This window comes from Lepidochelys olivacea (genome assembly GCF_965140295.1).
Source record: "Lepidochelys olivacea isolate rLepOli2 genome assembly, chromosome: 16".
Classification (NCBI taxonomy): Eukaryota; Metazoa; Chordata; order Testudines; family Cheloniidae; genus Lepidochelys; species Lepidochelys olivacea.
In genome coordinates this window covers 7547176-7565770 of record NC_140426.1, presented here as the reverse complement: position 1 = coordinate 7565770, position 18595 = coordinate 7547176, and the positions used below count along the sequence as shown (strand labels likewise).

The 18595-nt window shown below is 50.7% G+C and overlaps 1 protein-coding gene across 2 annotated transcripts in view; it reads right to left on the bottom strand.

Annotated features, from left to right (window-relative positions):
- The window catches only part of NPDC1 (neural proliferation, differentiation and control 1), a 127647-nt gene that overhangs the window by 29790 nt on the left and 79262 nt on the right, over window positions 1-18595 (bottom strand). The window contains exons 1-2 of one of the 2 annotated variants that reach the window (XM_084649666.1): window positions 3343-3432; window positions 2043-2118 (exon numbers count right to left, since the gene is read on the bottom strand). The exons of the other annotated variant lie outside the window; for it this stretch is intronic. Of the exons in view, the coding sequence (XP_084505792.1) occupies window positions 2043-2118; window positions 3343-3381 (115 nt within the window). The 5' untranslated portion in view covers window positions 3382-3432. Of the gene's footprint in view, window positions 1-2042; window positions 2119-3342; window positions 3433-18595 lie in introns of those variants that run through there. 2 annotated transcript variants of the gene reach the window in all.

Genomic DNA, 18595 nt, shown 5'->3' with positions numbered 1-18595 from the left:
GTAAATAGTGGTGCCCCCCAGGGGTCTGTACTAGGACCAGCGCTGGTGAACATATTCATAAATGAACAGATAAAAGGGGTGAGGTGACAAAGTTTGCAGATGATACAAAATTACTCCAGATAGTTACGTCCAAAGCAGATTGCAAAGAGGTACAAAGGGATCTCACAAAACTGGGTGACTAGGCAACAAATAGCAGATGAAAGTCAATGTTTAAAAATGCAAAGAAATGCACATTGGAAAACATAATCCCAACTATATGTACAAAATGATGGGATCTAAATTATCTGTTACCACTCAAGAAAGAGATCTTGGAGTCATTGTGGATAGTTCTCTGAAACCATCCACTCAGTGTGCAGCGGCAGCCAAAAAAGCAAACAGAATGTTTGGAATGATTAGGGGAGGGATAGAGAATAAGACAGAAAATATCATATTGCCTCTATATAAATCCATAGTACGCCAACCTCTTGAATACTGCGTGCAGATCTGGTCACCCCATCTCAAAAAGATCTATAGGAATTGGAAAAGGTACAAAGAAGGGCAACACAAATGATTGAGGGTGTGGAACAGCTTCCATATGAAGAGTGATGAAAAAGACGGGGACTTCTCAGCTTGGAAAAGAGACAACGAAGGGGGGACAGGACAGAGGTCTATAAAGTCTTGACGGGTGCAGAGAAAGTGAATAAGGACGTGTTATTTACTCTTGCACATAACACAAGAACTAGGGTTCACCCAATGAAATTAATAGGCAGCAGGTTTAAAACAAACAAAAGGAAGTATTTCTTCACACAACGTACAGTCAACCTATGGAATTCTTTGCCGGGGATGCTATGAAGTCCAAAACTATAACAGGGTTCAAAAAAGAACTAGATAAGTTCATGGGGGATAGGTCCATCAAGGGCTATTAAGCAGGATGAGCAGGGATGCAACACCCTGCTCTGAAGTGTCCCTAGCCTCAGTTTGCCTAAAGCTGGGAGTGGACGACAGCGAATGCATCACTGTTGTGTTCATTCCCTCTGAAGCACCTGGCCACTGTCAGAAGACAGGATGCTGGACTAGATGGACCATTGGCCTGACCCGGTATGGCTGTTCTTATTTGGCCCAGCCCCCTGCAGTAAGGCAGGACCAAGTCTCCCCTCACTGGTGGTCACTAGTGACTGGAGTTTTCCAAGCTCTTAATAAAACAGCCGTGCAGTGGGGGACAATGGTTGCTTTCAGTTAACAGCTGCACAAACATCAGAACAGTTTGAACCCATGCAGTCTGGACCACGCTTGGGGTATAGCAAGAGTTACTCTACATACATCTCATTCTTTTCACGGGGACACCGGACACAGCTTGACCAGACCGACAATGCTATGACCAGAGGTACTCTACTAAATCTCACGTTTTCTTCAGCGCAGCAAGCACTGCTGGCATATCACTGCGCGTTCCCGCAGGGGGCTCAGACTTTCAATCACACATCAGAAGCCCCCACCGAGTCATTGTTCTTTTTCTTTTCCATGGACTAGCCTGGATTGATGGAAGAACCCAGTGTAAACTTTTCTCTGCTCATGGAGTTAGCTTTGTAATCTTTTGTTATTTTTTAAATGTTGCAGTGACACCTCGGCCCCCTTTGTGCTAGGTGCTGTATAGACATACAACAAAAAGACGGTCTCCTGCCCTAAAGACCTGACAGATGTTTGGAACTGGTGGCTGGTACCGCACTTGGCAAATTATTTTAATCCAAGGTGACGGCTGCATCCATTGGTTTAGGAAAGAACACACACCAGGGCCAGCTCTACAGGTTTTGCCACCCCCAGCTATGAAAAAAAACTGCCGCCGTGGACAGCGAAAGGAACAAGCTGCCGCCAATTTGGTGCCACGGCCAGCGGAACAGAGAAGCAGTCGCCGAATCGCCACCGTGGCTGCAGGAACCGCTGCCCCTTTCTACCCGCCGCCCCTTTCTACCCGCCGCCCCAAGCGCCTGCTTGGAATGCTGGGGCCCGGAGCTGGCCCTGCTGCGCACACCCACACGTCCAGTACCCCTAGAGAGGAGCCCTCTTACCTTTGTGGTGCTGGAATCCAGGCTGCACGTGCTGCACTGGAGTACCGACGCTCACCGTCACCAGGACGCACAAGCACTCGGGGAGGAAAACTTGACTTAGTTTCATCTTGAGCAGAATCTTTATTTTATTTTTCTTTTAATTTTCTTTTATTTTTTTTAAATCAGCAGCCCTCTGAGCAGGAGGGTTCTAAGGCAGCAGAGAGGAGGCACCAGCAGCCCCTCTGCAGTGCAGGCAGTTGTGTTATTCTCTGAGCTCTTGGCTCTGTGCAGGTGCGTGGGCTGGAAGGGGGAACACTTGCTCATTCGCACACTCTGCCACCAGGAGCAGCAGCCAATCGCAGGAGCCAGGGAGAGAGAGAAGTGACAGCTGGGAGTCTAAGCTCAGTGTCACAGGAGCAGCACCTAGGGGAAGTTTAACCCTTCGTAACCCTCACCCCGCTTCTAATTCCGGAGGCTGAAGACTGGGGCTAACGGGGCATATTGGCGATCAGCAGATTCTTGCTCTCAGGAACTGACTTGGCCAGGCACTCTGCTCAGGTTATGGAGCCTTGTCTCATTCCCTGGTGGAACGAGCTAGCGAAGGGCTATTGCTGTGTTGCATCCAGAGGACAGGGCTCTCACAGTTCCCACGGGGAAAGACGGATCTCTACACTTTCTAAAGGATCCAGTCTACCTTACAGCTGGACTAGGACTGCCAGGGCCACTGTCCCCAGCGCAGGGCTAGGGAGAGCAACTAGAGACAGGGAAAGGCTGGGATTCCCAAAAGGGCCCCAAAGGGAGCTTTGGTGCCCAAATCCCATAAACGTTCCATGGGATTTGGAGGCCGAACCCTGTAACGCGCCCCTGTAACGCACCCACTTGTCTGAGCAGGCAGTGCAGGCTGTAGCTAGGAGAGGACAGCTCAGCACAGGTGCGTTCTCCTGGCAGGTTGTATCATCCAGATACAGCGCAGACACAACCAGCCCACATGCAGCACCAGGGAGAGTATGGCAACAGGGCACTGCATCCATGCCCCCCTCCCCCATCCCGACACAGCGCCGCATCCATACACACACCCCACAGACACTGTGCTGCGCCTACCCGCCCCCAGCAATGCATCCTCCCCACCCCCATCCGCTGTATCCACAGACCCCCATGCAGCCCCAGGGAGCATACGCCAACATGCTGCTGCATCTTATCCCCCCCACACGCCGACCCGGACCTGCATTCCCCCCGCCACCCCCCCCACCCCAGCACTGCATCCACCCCACCCCGCACCAACACGGCCCTGCAGCCCCCCACGCAGCACCAGGGAACGTACACGCTGACACGGCTCCACATCCTCAACCGCGGCTGACATCACTAACGCGGAGACTGAAGGGCGGGATTCACTTGTTATTTAAACAGCTGCGGGGAGCTCCCACCCCATGGGCAGCGCAGCCCAACCCAGACCCACTCACTGCTGTTTGCTAACCCACAGACACAAAGCAGGGTTGCTATGGTGACGGAGATGAACAGGCTGCGTCTCTACTGAAAAACGTACTCCAAAGACCCTGTCAAAACAAGCCGGGGACGTTGAAACCAGAGCACAGGGCACGAGCCGCCCCGCTGCCTCCCCCGAGCCGCCTTAGCCCATGATCTGGGGCCCCACTGGAGGGAGCAGGGAGATTATTAAGGTTCACCAACCCTGCAGTAAGAGATTCATAGATATTAGGGACCGAATGGCTAGGCAGCAGTTCTGCGGAAAAGGACCTAGGGGTGACAGTGGACGAGAAGCTGGATATGAGTCAGCAGTGTGCCCTTGTTGCCAAGAAGGCCAATGGCATTTTGGGATGTATAAGTAGGGGCATAGCGAGCAGATCGAGGGACGTGATCGTTCCCCTCTATTCGACATTGGTGAGGCCTCATCTGGAGTACTGTGTCCAGTTTTGGGCCCCACACTTCAAGAAGGATGTGGATAAATTGGAGAGAGTCCAGCGAAGGGCAACAAAAATGATTAGGGGACTGGAACACATGACTTATTAGGAGAGGCTGAGGGAGCTGGGATTGTTTAGCCTGCAGAAGAGAAGAATGAGGGGGGATTTGATAGCTGCTTTCAACTACCTGAAAGGGGGTTCCAAAGAGGATGGCTCTAGACTGTTCTCAGTGGTAGCAGATGACAGAACGAGGAGTAATGGTCTCAAGTTGCAGTGGGGGAGGTTTAGATTGGATATTAGGAAAAACTTTTTCACTAAGAGGGTGGTGAAACACTGGAATGCGTTACCTAGGGAGGTGGTAGAATCTCCTTCCTTAGAGGTTTTTAAGGTCAGGCTTGACAAAGCCCTGGCTGGGATGATTTAACTGGGAATTGGTCCTGCTTTGAGCAGGGGGTTGGACTAGATGACCTTCTGGGGTCCCTTCCAACCCTGATATTCTATGATTCTATGATTAAGATCAGAAGGGACCATTATGATCATCTAGTCTGACCTCCTGCTAAGGCTCGTGGCATGGCCAAGAGACTCATGGCATGGCCGCAGCTGGCCCAGGTCAGCTGACTCCAGCTCATGGGGTTCGGGCTGCGTGGCTAAAATCTGCAGCCTGGGCGTTCTGGCTCAGGCCGGAGCCGGGGCTCTGAGACCCTTCTCCCCGCCAGGTTCTCAAAGCCCAGACTCCAACCCAGGCCAACTGCCTACACTGCATTTGTTAGCCCAGAACCTGAGCCCCAATGACCGGGGCTCCGAGACTCATTCCTGTGGGGTTTTTATTGCAGCATAAACATGCCCGCGGTGTCCACTCACGCTCCGGCCTCTCTACTAATCAGTGCCTTTTCCCCACTCAAAGGGAAGTTCATACCGGCTCCGCACTAGGGGATACAGAGAGACTATTGCGATTGCAGCCGAGCACACGGGGACGCAGGTTGTGTTTTATTTAGGTGCTGACACACTCTGTTTATGAGGTAATCATCACACTCTGGGTTAAATAAGATGAGCCCCAAACATTACGTGGTCTGGGATACGGCTATTCCTGGGTCGACAGGGAGAAAAGCTAAAGTGCTTGGAAATACATCTGGAGAACATTATGGTTAGGGCACAGCCAGTTTGCTTAGTGGCAAATCCCACTTCAGATGTGAAAAATTCCTAGTTCAAATCCCACATGAGGCTGCTCTGGAAAAGTATGAGATGGTCCTATGGTTAAAGGGACCCAGAAGTCTTGGGCTTCCAACTCTGTCACCATGGGCAAGCCGCTCAAACCTTCCCAAGCCTCAGTTTCTATGGATGTAAAAGAGAGACGGATACCTCAGTCTGTTGCAACCAACACTTGCTGAAGTGAACTAAGATGCTTGGCTAAAAGATGCTGCATAAAATCCAAAGCTAAAGGCAGGACTCCATCCTTCAATTGAGGGCTGGAGAATTACACTGCTGAAGCCAAGATAAAAAAAACAAAACACTTGAAAGGCTAAGAAGAGAGGTGCCTCAAAAGATAATTGCCATGGAGACCTTTTTCATGTTCCATGGAGGTTTCAGAGTGGTAGGCGTGTTAGTCTGTATCAGCAAACACAACGAGGAGTCCTTGAGGCACCTTAGAGACTAACAAATTAGCAGTACAAAAAGTAATTTCCCCTCTGTTGATATTCACCCCTGCTTGTCAACTGTTGGGAATAGGCCACTTCCACCTTGATGGAATTGACCTGGTTAGCACTGACCCCTACTTGATAAGGCAACTCCCATCTTTTCCTGTGCTATATATACACATATACACTGCCTAATGTATTTTCCACTCCATGCATCTAATGAAGTGGGTTTTAGCCCATGAAAGCTTATGCCCAAATAAATTTGTTAGTCTCTAAGGTGCCACAAGGACTCCTCATTGTTTCAATTAGAGAAAGTTTCCACTGCACTGTGCCCAGAATTGCAATTCCGGTGCCTGCCTCAGGTGCTTGGGTTGTTGTAACTCGAAAAAACAAGCCTATAGGACAAGAGCATTCCATCCCCACAGAGAATCCTCTGCTGCGGCAGGTGATGACTGCTTGAGGCTGGTGGAAGAAGGCCATGCACCATCCTGAACGCATGCAAACTAGGCACGTCTTAGTGCAGAGATGCAAATGTCGCCATGCAGCACCACGTCAGGATTGGTGGATAGCCACAAAGGTGACATGTCTGTTCCAAGGAAAGGCTACTAAGGGGAACACCCTAAGGTACTAACATGACCCCCATCACCACAGTCTGGGCACCTCACAATCAAATGTATTTCTCCTGCCCACATCCTTATGAGGTAGAACAGTGCTATTATCCCCATTTACAGATGGGAAACTGAGGCATGGCAAGCTAAGTGATTTGCTCAGAGTCACAAAGGAAACCTGCAGCAGAGAAGGGACTATCGGCTGCCAATAAATGCAAGTTCTTTCTAGTCAAGTATCAGCATCCTGAATTACGCAGGGCGGACGTGCTGCGTATAAAGATGTACTTTATGATTATTGCCCTTCCCTGTATGGCCATGACGAACTCCTGCCCTATGCCAGGTCTTGGCATCTTGTGGATGAGTCAGAACAAACAAGGTTGTGGGGGAGGGGAGAGACGCATCGCGGGAGACAGTCAACAGATGCTCGTTCTCCCCTTGGCTGGTGGCAGTTAAAGGACCCATGGAACTTTTCCAAATCATGGTCACTGGGTGTCTCGCTTCTCCCACCCACAGAGTGCAGTGGGGCAGTACAACCCTGGTCCTTCTGGCCCCACTTTACATACAGCAGCCTCACCCGCGGAGACAGACTGATCAGAAAGGGGACTTGCCACACAGATTCATCTCCTTGGCTGACTGACTTTACATTTGGGAGAGAAATCCGAACTCAGATCTAACCTGTGTACTTTAAGGCAGGCTGTGGATTCTACTGAGCGATCCCGAGAGCTGGCTTGAAACAGACCCCACTTTACTGCATCAGAGCTATTCAGCTTAACCCAGTCTTGACTGAAGTCCGAACATGGGAAACCAGCATTTTGGGGTGTCACAGGATTGCACTATCACAGAGAGCCGTGCTCCTTACAGTGTACGCTTTGGGGCAGGCGATGTCCTTTGTCCTGTGCTTGCCCAGCACATCGCCTGGGGAGGGGGATGGCCCTGGTCCATGACTTGGGCTCCTAAGGACTGCCACAAGCGTAGTCACGGTAATTTGTACGGTTGATCTGAACGTACAGGGAACGAGATCTTACGAGAAATGCTACGCTGCCAGGAGTAGCGCAGTTCTTTTAAAAAGATGCGGCAAAAAACATGCAAAGTTTGTTCCCTGGCAAAGTAACCTCAACTAGCTTCGTTTCCTAGATGCAGAGCTGCAACCTGCAGGATTCCCTTGCAAAGACAAGTTGCCTCTGGTATCCAACCACATGAAGAGATTAAAAGCCATGCCAGAATCAGATGACTGGAACTGGAGCCCAGAGCAGACATGGATCCGATCACACCTGACACACTGAACTCCTTCAGCCACTAAGGAGAGGATCCCTGTGGCCTAGGGAAAAGCAGAGACCGGAGTAAATGGAGCCTTCACGTTCTCCAGGTGTACCATGCTTGCGGATGATACTAAACTGGGAGGAGTGGTAGATACGCTGGAGGGGAGGGATAGGATACAGAAGGACCTAGACCAATTGGAAGATTGGGCCAAAAGGAATCTGATGAGGTTCAATAGGGATAAGTGCAGGGTCCTGCACTTAGGACGGAAGAATCCAATGCACCGCTACAGACTAGGGACCGAATGGCTAGGCAGCAGTTCTGCGGAAAAGGACCTAGGGGTGACAGTGGACGAGAAGCTGGATATGAGTCAGCAGTGTGCCCTTGTTGCCAAGAAGGCCAATGGCATTTTGGGCTGTATAAGTAGGGGCATAGCGAGCAGATCGAGGGACGTGATCGTTCCCCTCTATTCGACATTGGTGAGGCCTCATCTGGAGTACTGTGTCCAGTTTTGGGCCCCACACTTCAAGAAGGATGTGGATAAATTGGAGAGAGTCCAGCGAAGGGCAACAAAAATGATTAGGGGACTGGAACACATGACTTATGAGGAGAGGCTGAGGGAGCTGGGATTGTTTAGCCTGCAGAAGAGAAGAATGAGGGGGGATTTGATAGCTGCTTTCAACTACCTGAAAGGGGGTTCCAAAGAGGATGGCTCTAGACTGTTCTCAGTGGTAGCAGATGACAGAACGAGGAGTAATGGTCTCAAGTTGCAGTGGGGGAGGTTTAGATTGGATATTAGGAAAAACTTTTTCACTAAGAGGGTGGTGAAACACTGGAATGCGTTACCTAGGGAGGTGGTAGAATCTCCTTCCTTAGAGGTTTTTAAGGTCAGGCTTGACAAAGCCCTGGCTGGGATGATTTAACTGGGAATTGGTCCTGCTTTGAGCAGGGGGTTGGACTAGATGACCTTCTGGGGTCCCTTCCAACCCTGATATTCTATGATTCTATGCTAACGGGGGCAGGGGGAGGGGAAACACAGCTAATAATCAGGGCAGCAGAACATGCCACGACTGCCTTCCCGTCTCCATGGCTGTTCCATGTCAGAGAGGTTTGTCTGTATGAGAGAAATGATGCTCAGCAATGTTCCCTCTAATTTTTTTCATCCATGTGCAGAATGAATTTTGTTATGTGCAGTACCAATATTGAGGTAATATGCAGACATGCGCCATCACCTCCATACTTTCACGGCAGCCCTTATCCCACTAAGAGCTCACAGCATCCTACGGCTAGTACCCAGCTGGGTCTTAGGGAAGGTCTGTCTTCAGGTGACGGCTGCGGTACCCCTATCTGTTCATTCCTACAGCGTCCCTCCACAAGGATCAGTACATGCTTTGCAAACTATACATAGAAATGCATCACTGAAATGCAGCCACCTCTGGGAAGGAAGGTCAGTAGCCAGTGAAGCCAATAGCACAGAGAGCACTATGCAGTAGTTTGGAAAGAGAAAGGGAATTTTGGATAGGAAGAATCTTTTCCTCTTATGCAAAATGCTTGAGATATTTAATGTTCAGACAGGGCTTCATCTGTAAAGGTCTCATCTGAATGTAAAATGTAATACTGCAATTTAGAAATCAAAGTAAATGTTTCTTTTTAAATCAGGACACTAAGGCTCAAAATAATTTTTAAAAACACTCAAATCCCCCTTACTACCATCCTCTTGTATTAACAATACAAAGCACTTCAAAAGTCCTATAGGCTATTCAGCCTTCATGTTGTTTATATTTTTACATTGGATCAGCTTGGATAATTAAAGGAGCAGTCAAGTTCACCTTCAGATTCTCACACACACAATGTTCCATGTCTGGGTTATTACAGTGAAACACACTTAGATCACACCCCAACCACATGTCCCCCTGCCCACATACAGCTTTGCAAACACTGCTAGGGGAGGTTTGAATCCCCAGCAGGGAACTGTCGTCATTGGAAATCCAACAAAAACAGTCACAAACACATTCCCATTAGTCCTAGTTTTGGTAATTTCCTTTCAAAACACAAATCTAAAAGCCAACAATATTTAGTAATTTTCATTTATAAATCTCAAAGTGTTTTACAGAGCAAGATCAATATCATTATTCCCATCCAGAAAATGGGGAAACTGAGGCACAGTGTGGGGTGAGGTGACTTCTGAAAGCCACACAGAAACTCAAGGGCAGAGCTGGGGAAAGACCCAAAGTCTCTTGACTCCCAAGGCTCTCCCAGCCCCACGGCTGGGGCCGGGGAGAGCCATCTCTCCCCCCTGTAGCCCTGCATGTCCCAAGCTCCCATCATTGCCTCCACCTCACCCCACCGCCTCCACCCACTTTACACATCCTTCATGCTCACCTGTGTGTGCACCTGTGTGGCCGTGCAGGTGCACACCTGAGAGGGAGCACAGATGCTCAGGCCAGGCCATCTTGTTAATTCTTCCCACCCCAGAAAGCGAGAACCCTGCAAGACGCCCATCACCACGTGCACTCAGAAGCACGTACCGCACCCTGTCAGTTATACCAAGGAAAAGCACCTGAGATTCAACGTTTCAAGGTGCGGGGGGAGTAAAAATAAATAAAACATGGCAGCTACCACACACGCAAAAAGGCATTTCAGGGTTTTCAGAGACATGCCCCCGCGCTCCTGTTCAAACTCCAGCTCTTCGAGGAATGGGAACCCACCAACACAACACACCCGGGGACAAACTCAATGGTGATGCAGCTCTTCATCTTTGCTGGGCCTGCCTGCTCCATTGCTATGGGGGGGAAGGTTGTTGGAGTATGATGCTGTGCAGACAGTGGGTAGGGGGTTAAGGGTGCCAACATCCCTTTGCATTGCTAGGAGGCCGATGAGCGAAGGAGCCAGAGAGCTGTTACCCCAGTGCAGACCCACTTGCCACAGAGACCACCACTTTCCCGGCTTGTCTCAGGGCGGTTCTAAACCTGCCCGTTAATGGGTCCCGAGAAGGCTATCAAGGCCTGGTGCTGCAGCATGAACCACCCCTCCCCCCAGCACCCTCTTCTCCTTTGAAACCCCGATACAAACTCGCTTCTTTCCCAGAATCCCCTTTTTCAACTTAAGGAGCACGTTTCAAAGCTCCATGTGGGCTTTCGGATCATCTCCTAAAGGCTCCCGCGACTATGTCCTGGGCCTGTTGCCTCCCCTACATTGCGGGTTGGGCTAGAATCCAGCACGTGGCACAGCAAACTCGCACACCGTCTCCTGCACGCTGCGCCCCAGCTCTCATCCCCTCCCACAACCACCCCTGGGGCAGCTCTGCCGCCAAACGACAAAGCGTCTGGGGAGAACTCAGCCCTTTCCCAAGGCCCGCAGAGCCTTCTGCGCACCAGGAAGCAGGACTGGGAAAAGGAGACAGCTCATGCGACCCACATGCTTTGGGGTTGGTGGTTATCCAGCAAAACCTGAGCCATCTTAGCGCACTAGGCCGTTAAATCCGTGTCTACAAGAGACAATCTACTGGGTGGTACAAAGAACAGAATTCTCGCTTGATGCATTTCCCCCACAGTCAGGAATACTAACCCCAAAGGGAAAAAAAAACTCTTCACTCCAGAATATTTCCCATGGGATAGGCGAGGGCTAAAAGGCTGGAAAATTTCCTCCTGACCCAAGCAAAGGAATAACCTCTGGCCCGAACCATGAAGATTACCGATTCCGCATTGCTCTTTCGGCTGGTCTGTGACAATCATTCTTCAAACAAGCATCTCAGTGCCTCCCTAACCTTGGTTCCCCCTTCCTCCCCCTGCAGCACAGCACAGAGCAGCACATGTTAATTACATGGAGCAGAAGAAAAACCTTAGGTTTGTAATTTGTTGCTGTTTAATTCCATTGAGCATTGCCTATTGCTCTTCTAACAAGCAAGGACAGACAGCTCGGCTGCCTTAGACCACAAGCCATTTCCTATGCGGAGATGGCCCCGTCTCTGCACACGGCAGTCCAGGCGTGAGACCGAATGCCAGCAGAGCAGAGGAGGCAAAAGCCTTTTGCAATCGATTAAACCCACAGCAATGAGGAGGATTCCAGACAACAGCAGCCGCTTAATTCCTTCATGCCCGTCACAGATCACGGCAGCTACTGGTTTGCCACGAAGGGCTCTGAAATATTTTTGCAAGGGCTTGGAGGAGGCCTTGTTGCACTGGCCCTCTCTCACAGGACTTTCCCCAGGTGCAGCTGGGTGGTGTGTTCTTAGGCTGAGAGTAGCCAGGCAGCATCCAGCCCCTGGCGCTGCATAGACGAGGGGCTAGAGAGATGCACCAAAAGCCCTTTGGAGTGGGAGCGCTGGGTATGGATCGCAAACAATGGGCTGTGATGAGTGGCAGCTTTTCACTTACACATGGGCTGCTGCTTACACCTTTCTTCCCGTCCCGTCATAAAGCGGAAGGAGAATCCCAGTTTCCCTGCCACCAGCACGACAGCCTGCGGTATTTACCTCCCCCAGCAGGGGGCAGCCCAGGAGGAGGTGAAGTCTGGATGCTCACCCATCGCCCCACTTCTTATGTTCAGTCTCCCTCAATGGGCAGGACTCCAGCTCTCACAGGGCTGCCCTGCACCCTCGCCCTCACCCTTAGGTGGGAGCAGCGTGCCGGGGATTCTGGCAGGCCGTGGAGGCTTGGAACATTAAATGCCCTTGACCCATCAGACACTGGTGTTTTCCCCTGGTTCCCTCTGTTCCCAACAGCCAGTGATCTGAGTGCAGCTAGAATTGCCATCAAAACCACCAGAGCCCAGGGCAGCTTTGCAGTGGCAGCCACGTGTCCCAGGAGGCAATTTCAAGTGGTGGTGGGAAAATGCCTGAGATGCCGAATGATGTCGCCCAGGGCCCGGAACCTCGTTTCCGGCAGGTACGCCTGGGCCTGGATCAAGTCCAGCACTGCCCCTATAAACTCCATCCGCTGAACAGGGGACAGAGTGGACTTCCCCACGTTCAGGCCCAACGTTGCCATGATGAATTCAGCTTGCGCCTCCACTATAGCCCTGGAGCGGCCCTCGATCAGCCAGTCGTCTAGGTATGGGAACGGACGCCTGCTTGGGAACACGCCACGCACTTGGTAAATACTCCGGCGCTGCTGACAGACCAAATGGGAGGACTATGAACTGGCAGTGGTTGCTGCTTACCACAGACCCGAAGTATTTTCTGTGGGACGGAGTTATTGCTATGTGGAAGTATAGGGCGGCATACCAGTCCCCGGGATCCAATGAGGAGATGATGGAGGCCAACGAGACCATGCGAAACTTCAGTTTCTTCATGAACTTGTGTTCGTACAGGTCTAGGATGGGCCTTAGCCCGCCTTTGGCTTTCGGTATTAGGAAATACCGGGAATAAAAGCCCCTACACCCCTGTAGTCCTGAGGAACTTCTTCTACTGCTCCTATTGGGAGAAGCGACTGCATCTCCTGTATGAGGAAATGCCTGTGAGAGGGGTCCCTGAAGGAGGACAGGAAAGGGGGGTGGAAGGGCAGGAGGGCCGAGAAATGGAGTGAATATCCCTTTTCTACCATGTGGAGCATCCAACGGTCCAATGTAATGTGGGCCCACACAGGGTAGAAAGGGGATAGACAGGATGAAAAGGTAAGATGGGGAGGATCCTATCTGAGCTGGTGCGTCACCCCCAAGCTCACCTTCCAAAGGCCTGCTTCTGGCCTGAGGAAGGTTTAGACTGGCCAGAGCCCTGGCTGGAGGAAGGATGAGGTCTCTTTCTCAAGTTCCTGTTCCTCCTACGTGATCCTTCCTGTCTGCCCTGAGGCTGATAATTCCTAAGAGAGGGAGAGGCTGCCATTATTTCATGGGAGGTAGAGGGATCAGCAGATCATGCAGATCAGCACAGCGCAAGTGAACCAGGCTCTAACGTTCACAGAAGTGATGGCAACTCAGCACCAAGCTCCAATACTGCTGAGCAGGGTGGTGCTATAAAGCTCTAGGGTCAGTCCTTGGATAGCAAGAGTATCAATCGCAGGAGCAGTCAGTGTATCCGGGAAACATACAAACGCTGCTCACGCACCTGCACATAGGTACAACAGTAGCTTACACATATTATTAGTCTTCTGTCTTCAGCTTTTATTGGCATACCTGCTCTTGAATATCCTATCTGCATCCACTGAATGCCATTCTTCTCCTGGCGGCTGGCCATCTGTACAGATGCAGCCACGGTAGAATGCCATGTCTTTGCTGGGTTTAAAGAAGTTAGAATGGAGAACTGTCCCACACAGACCAGTAATTACGACAGCCTATTCCCAGCCCTTCTGTACACAGGGTTCCAGTTATAGTCGTTGCAATTCCTCGGGCCAGCCTTTTCCCCAGAGCGTGGGGTGCAGCCCCCCCCCCCCCCCCCCCCGGAGGTGTAGAATGCATGTGCATTAAGATGTGCAGGCCTTTAAAGACCATTTTGGGGCACGAGAGGGTTCGTTTTCCTGGTAGTGGGGATGGGACTGAGCTTTCAGAAGCTTGGGAAACTATATCATCTACACCATTTGGGGCTCGTTCACCTGCACATCTACCAATGTGATATATGCCACTGTGTGCCAGCAATGCCCCTCTGCCATGTACATTGGCCAAACTGGACAGTCTCTATGCAAAAGAATAAATGAACACAAATCAGACATCAGGAATTATAACATTCAAAAACCAGTGGGAGAACACTTCAATCTCCCTGGACACTCAATAACAGACTTAAAAGTGGCAATTCTTCAACAAAAAAATTTCAAAACAGACTTCAACGAGAAACTGCAAAACTGGAATTAATTTGCAAACTGGACACCATCAAATTAGGCCTGAATAAAGTCTGGGAGTGGCTGGGTCACTACAAAAGGTAATTTTCTCTCTGTTGATACTCACGCCTTCTTGTCAACTGTTGGGAATAGGCTAGACATCCTCCCTGTTTGAATTGGCCTCGTTAGCACTGACCCCCGACTTGGTAAGGCAACTCCCATCTTTTCATGTGCTGTAATATATATACCTGCTTACTGTATTTTTCACTCCATGCACCTGATGAAGTCAGTTTTAGCCCATGAAAGCTTACGCCCAAATAAATTTGTTAGTCTCTAAGGTGCCAAAAGGACTCCTTGTTGTTTTTCCTGCTTCACGGGAATCCATTTATGCATTACTCTAATTGGCCACTAAGGGGTCACTGCGTCAACATTACAACCCAGCCTTTGGTGTGTTCTCTGGTTGTTACTAGGCCCATTGCAGACCCACAGTCTGTACAAAAGGGGCTGTTCAGACACAAGAGCGAAAGCACGAGTCAGACGGGGGGTCTTTGCACTGTGGCTCATCTCAACAGCCAGGCTTTTACACTTAGCACTAACTGAGCCGGCCCTGCTCACGTGGAGGAGCTCAGTCGGGCTCGTGCTCGGACTGTGGGGACGAACGCTGGGAAAGTCCCAGGCACAAGCTGCTCACTCACATCTCCTTTCACACCTGTGGGAGGTTTCTTTAGCAGTGACAGCTAGTAGGTTCCTTTCTTCTGCACCGAAGGAGACTCCCATAAGACAACTTTAAAGAGCAGAGCTGAATGCTCCAGCTCTGACCAGGGCCATCTCAAAACAAGGCCTTCTCTAACCCATCCACCTCCGCAGGGCTCACTCAACAGTCCTGCCCTCAGGGCCTCTTCTCCTCCCCCACCTCCTGATACAGCTGCTGCAAAATTGAACCCTTCCAGAAACAATTTATTCTGGTCTAAAGACACACAGCGTTCCCAAGAGCGTCTCCAACTTGAATCGACCTGGGGAGAAAAATCAAAAATCTCCCGGCCTGAAAAGCTTTCCTGGTTTTGCTAGCCAGCTTTCGGGCATGGGGTTCCAATCAAAACATCAAGCCTGACAGAGTGTGTGCAAGGAGAGATTTACCTTCACTGACCAGCTGTAAACCCAACTCGCCTGGTTCTGACCCCAGGAACACCTGTGCTGCCCCATTGGCTACGAAAGCATCGGCCATACCTAGCTTGGTTGATTCTCACTGTAAGCAAGCCTGGCCTGCAGATATCCCAGGCATTCAGGGGCAGGTCACTACCCCATGTCATGGTAGGCAACGCAGAGCTTAGGGGAATCCATCCAGAGCACACCTAGACTAGCACATTCAGTTACCAGCTGCCAAGACTGCCAGCGTCCATTGGACAACACACCCTGACACCCTTCCAATGGATAATTCTGCAGCACATGGAGAATTAAGAATAGTGGGGCCACAGAAACTAAACTGGATTTGTTACCTGATTCCACCCCAGCCCAGGGTGCGAAGCACTTGTATTAGTCAACGCCCTATTTTACCCAACTCAAACCTCCAACCTATAAGTAAGGGAGGCCGTAGATCCCCTCCCCCTTCAGCAAACAGCAATGCACACTGGCTGGTCACACTTCCATCCACTCCTCTTCCCGACACCGTTAATCTCCCTCACACCAGATCTTTGCTTGAGGGCTTGGCGACACATCACCACCCGCTCTCCATCAAGCTCATTTGCTATTACCCTCCATTGCTCACCTTCCCGCAGTTCCTTCTCTGCAGGCTCGTCTGTGCCCCAAGCCCACCAGGGCCCGCCATCTAATTACAGAACTGACGTCAATGCTCCTCTCTGGGCCCATGACACTGACAGTAAACACAGGCTGGCTGCACTGCATTAATGGGCCCTGGAGGCGTTAGATAAGAGCCCAATAACAATTAGCCAGGATAACATACCGGGCTGTTTTTAAGCGGCACAGACAGGATGCTGGGCAAAGATGAAGAGCTCAGGGTCCTCGGTCGTCAGGATGCGATGCCATCACTCGGCTTCCCAGAAGGGTCAACAATCAGCGTGCAAAATGAATCATAGAGGGATGAGAGAGCAAAGCAGGGAGACGGGTCCGAGAACCTTGGGAGACAACCACTGCCAGAGCTGGGGAACGGCACTGGCCTGTGGGTGAGAACATTCAAGGAGGCAGAAAATGGAGATGGATGACAGTATGAACCAGTGACTATGCCATGGTCAGGGGTGCTAGAACAAGGTGGGCCAGGGGGCCATGGCCCCATCACTTTTTATCGTCTGTAAAGGCGAGCGACGGGGGAGGAGGCGGAGAGGAGCAAGTGGAGGGCAAGGTCTTGGCAGGAAGAGGTGGCACAGGGTGGGGCCTTGGGGAGGAGGGACGGGGCAGGAGCAGGGACTCAGGGGGAGGAGTATTGGGGGCGGGGCTATGGTTTGGGCACCAGTGCCCCCCCATTTTTATGCAGCTTCGGCCACTCCTGGCCCTGGTGTGCCTACCTACATTGCTCAGGACTGTGAAAAATGTCATGCCCTGTGCGAGGTAGTACGCCCAGCCAAGCCCCCACTGTAGACGTGGGTAGGCTGGCGGAAGAATTCTTCTTGAGAGGTGGATTTAGTACAGTGGCGGAGAAACCCCTTCCGTTGCTGTAGCAATCGTCTACACTCGAGAGATTAAAATCGGGAGGCTTTAGGGCGTAGAAGTGCAGTGTCTGCAGAGGCCAAGTAGCCACAGCTCGAAATGGTCCAAAGGAAACCACTCCAGAAGCCTCCTCTTGGGGAAGTGTTAAGGCAAAAGAACAGGCACCAGGTGACGCCTCCAGAAATTGATTTTTAAAAGATCATGTCAGCTGTCGCTAAGCTTTTAAAACCAATCAAATACAAAATGGAACGAGGCAGCGGTCCAACGCCCATCCCATAACAACCAGACTGAGCCCTGTAAGGGACAGGCCCCCTTTCCACACAGGAAACCCGCCTAAGGATCACGCAGGCTGAGAGCTTGTGCAGAGCAACTGGGCAAGAGTAAAGCAAATGTACCTCTTGCAACTTTGCTGATGGCTGCAGGGATCGGCGAAGCAGCCTCAGTCAGGGGAGGGGGCGAAAATACCCCACTCCCAATATTCCCTGCCCAAACCTTAAGCTCTGGCAGCACAGATATCACCACGAAGAGCAGCTTGGTGTGCGTACAACAGCTACAAGGCAACACCTGCCTGCCACTGAAGCCAAGGAGGGCCTCATGCACAACACATAAGTGACAGATGATAAAGGAACCCTACAAAGGAGAACACCCCTCCGGCACCGTTCTTACTGTCATCAATAGGAGTTCGCACCACCCGTCTCATACCCACCACCTGGTACAGGAAATTGTGCCTTCAGGGTTCTAAAGCAGCGGTACTGAGTTCTCCCAGCTGGCTGGGTATGTTGTTCAAACCTGGGGGTGGGACGGGGGGGGGTGTTGAGCTCAGGGCTCAACCACTGTGATCATCTAGTGTGACCTTCTGCTTAACACAGGCCAGAGAACTGCCCCTAAATCATTCCTAGCGCAGATCTGTTAGAAAAAACATCCAATTTTGATTTAAAAATTCCCAGTTATGGAGCATCCACCATGACCCTTGGTGAACTGTTTCCATGGTTAATTACCCCCACTGTTAAAAAATTATGCCTTATTTCCAGTCTGAATTTGTTTAGATTAATTTTTTGTCTAGATTCCAGCCATTGGATTGTGTTGTTAGATGGAAGAGCTCACTATTAAATATTTGTTCCCCAGATAGGTACTCATCGATGGTGATCAAGTCACCCTTGAATCTTCTCTTTGTTAAAGTAAATAGGAATAGACTCAAGGAGCTCAATCTATCAGGCAGGTTTTCCAATCCTTTAATCATTCTCATCGCTCTTCTCTGACCCCTCTCCAATTTATCAGCATCCTTCTTTGATTGTGAACACAGATGTGAACACAGGATTCCAGCAACAGCCGCACCAGTGCCAGATACAGAGATAAAGTAACCTCTCAGCTCCGACTCAAAATCCCCCTTTTAATGCACCCAAGAATGGCATTAATCCTTCTGGCCACAGTGTCGCCCTAGGAACTCATGTTCAGCTGATTATCCACTATGACCCCCAGAAGAATTGGCCTATGAGAGAAAGGTCCTTACCTTCTCTCCTGCTGCTCTGTGTGGTGACCTCTGGGGCTCCTTGGAGACCCTTCAAGTTCTAGTCATTGGCCACAGGGAAGAGGATTCCTAGGGGCATAATGTCATTCCTGTTTCACAGCTGGGGAGCCATGCAGAGGGTAAGTGAGTGGCCCACGGTCACACAATGAGCCAGTGGCAAAGTCAAGCATCAGACACCCAGTCTCTTGCTCCAACCCCTAAACCAGAATCATGCCCCTCTT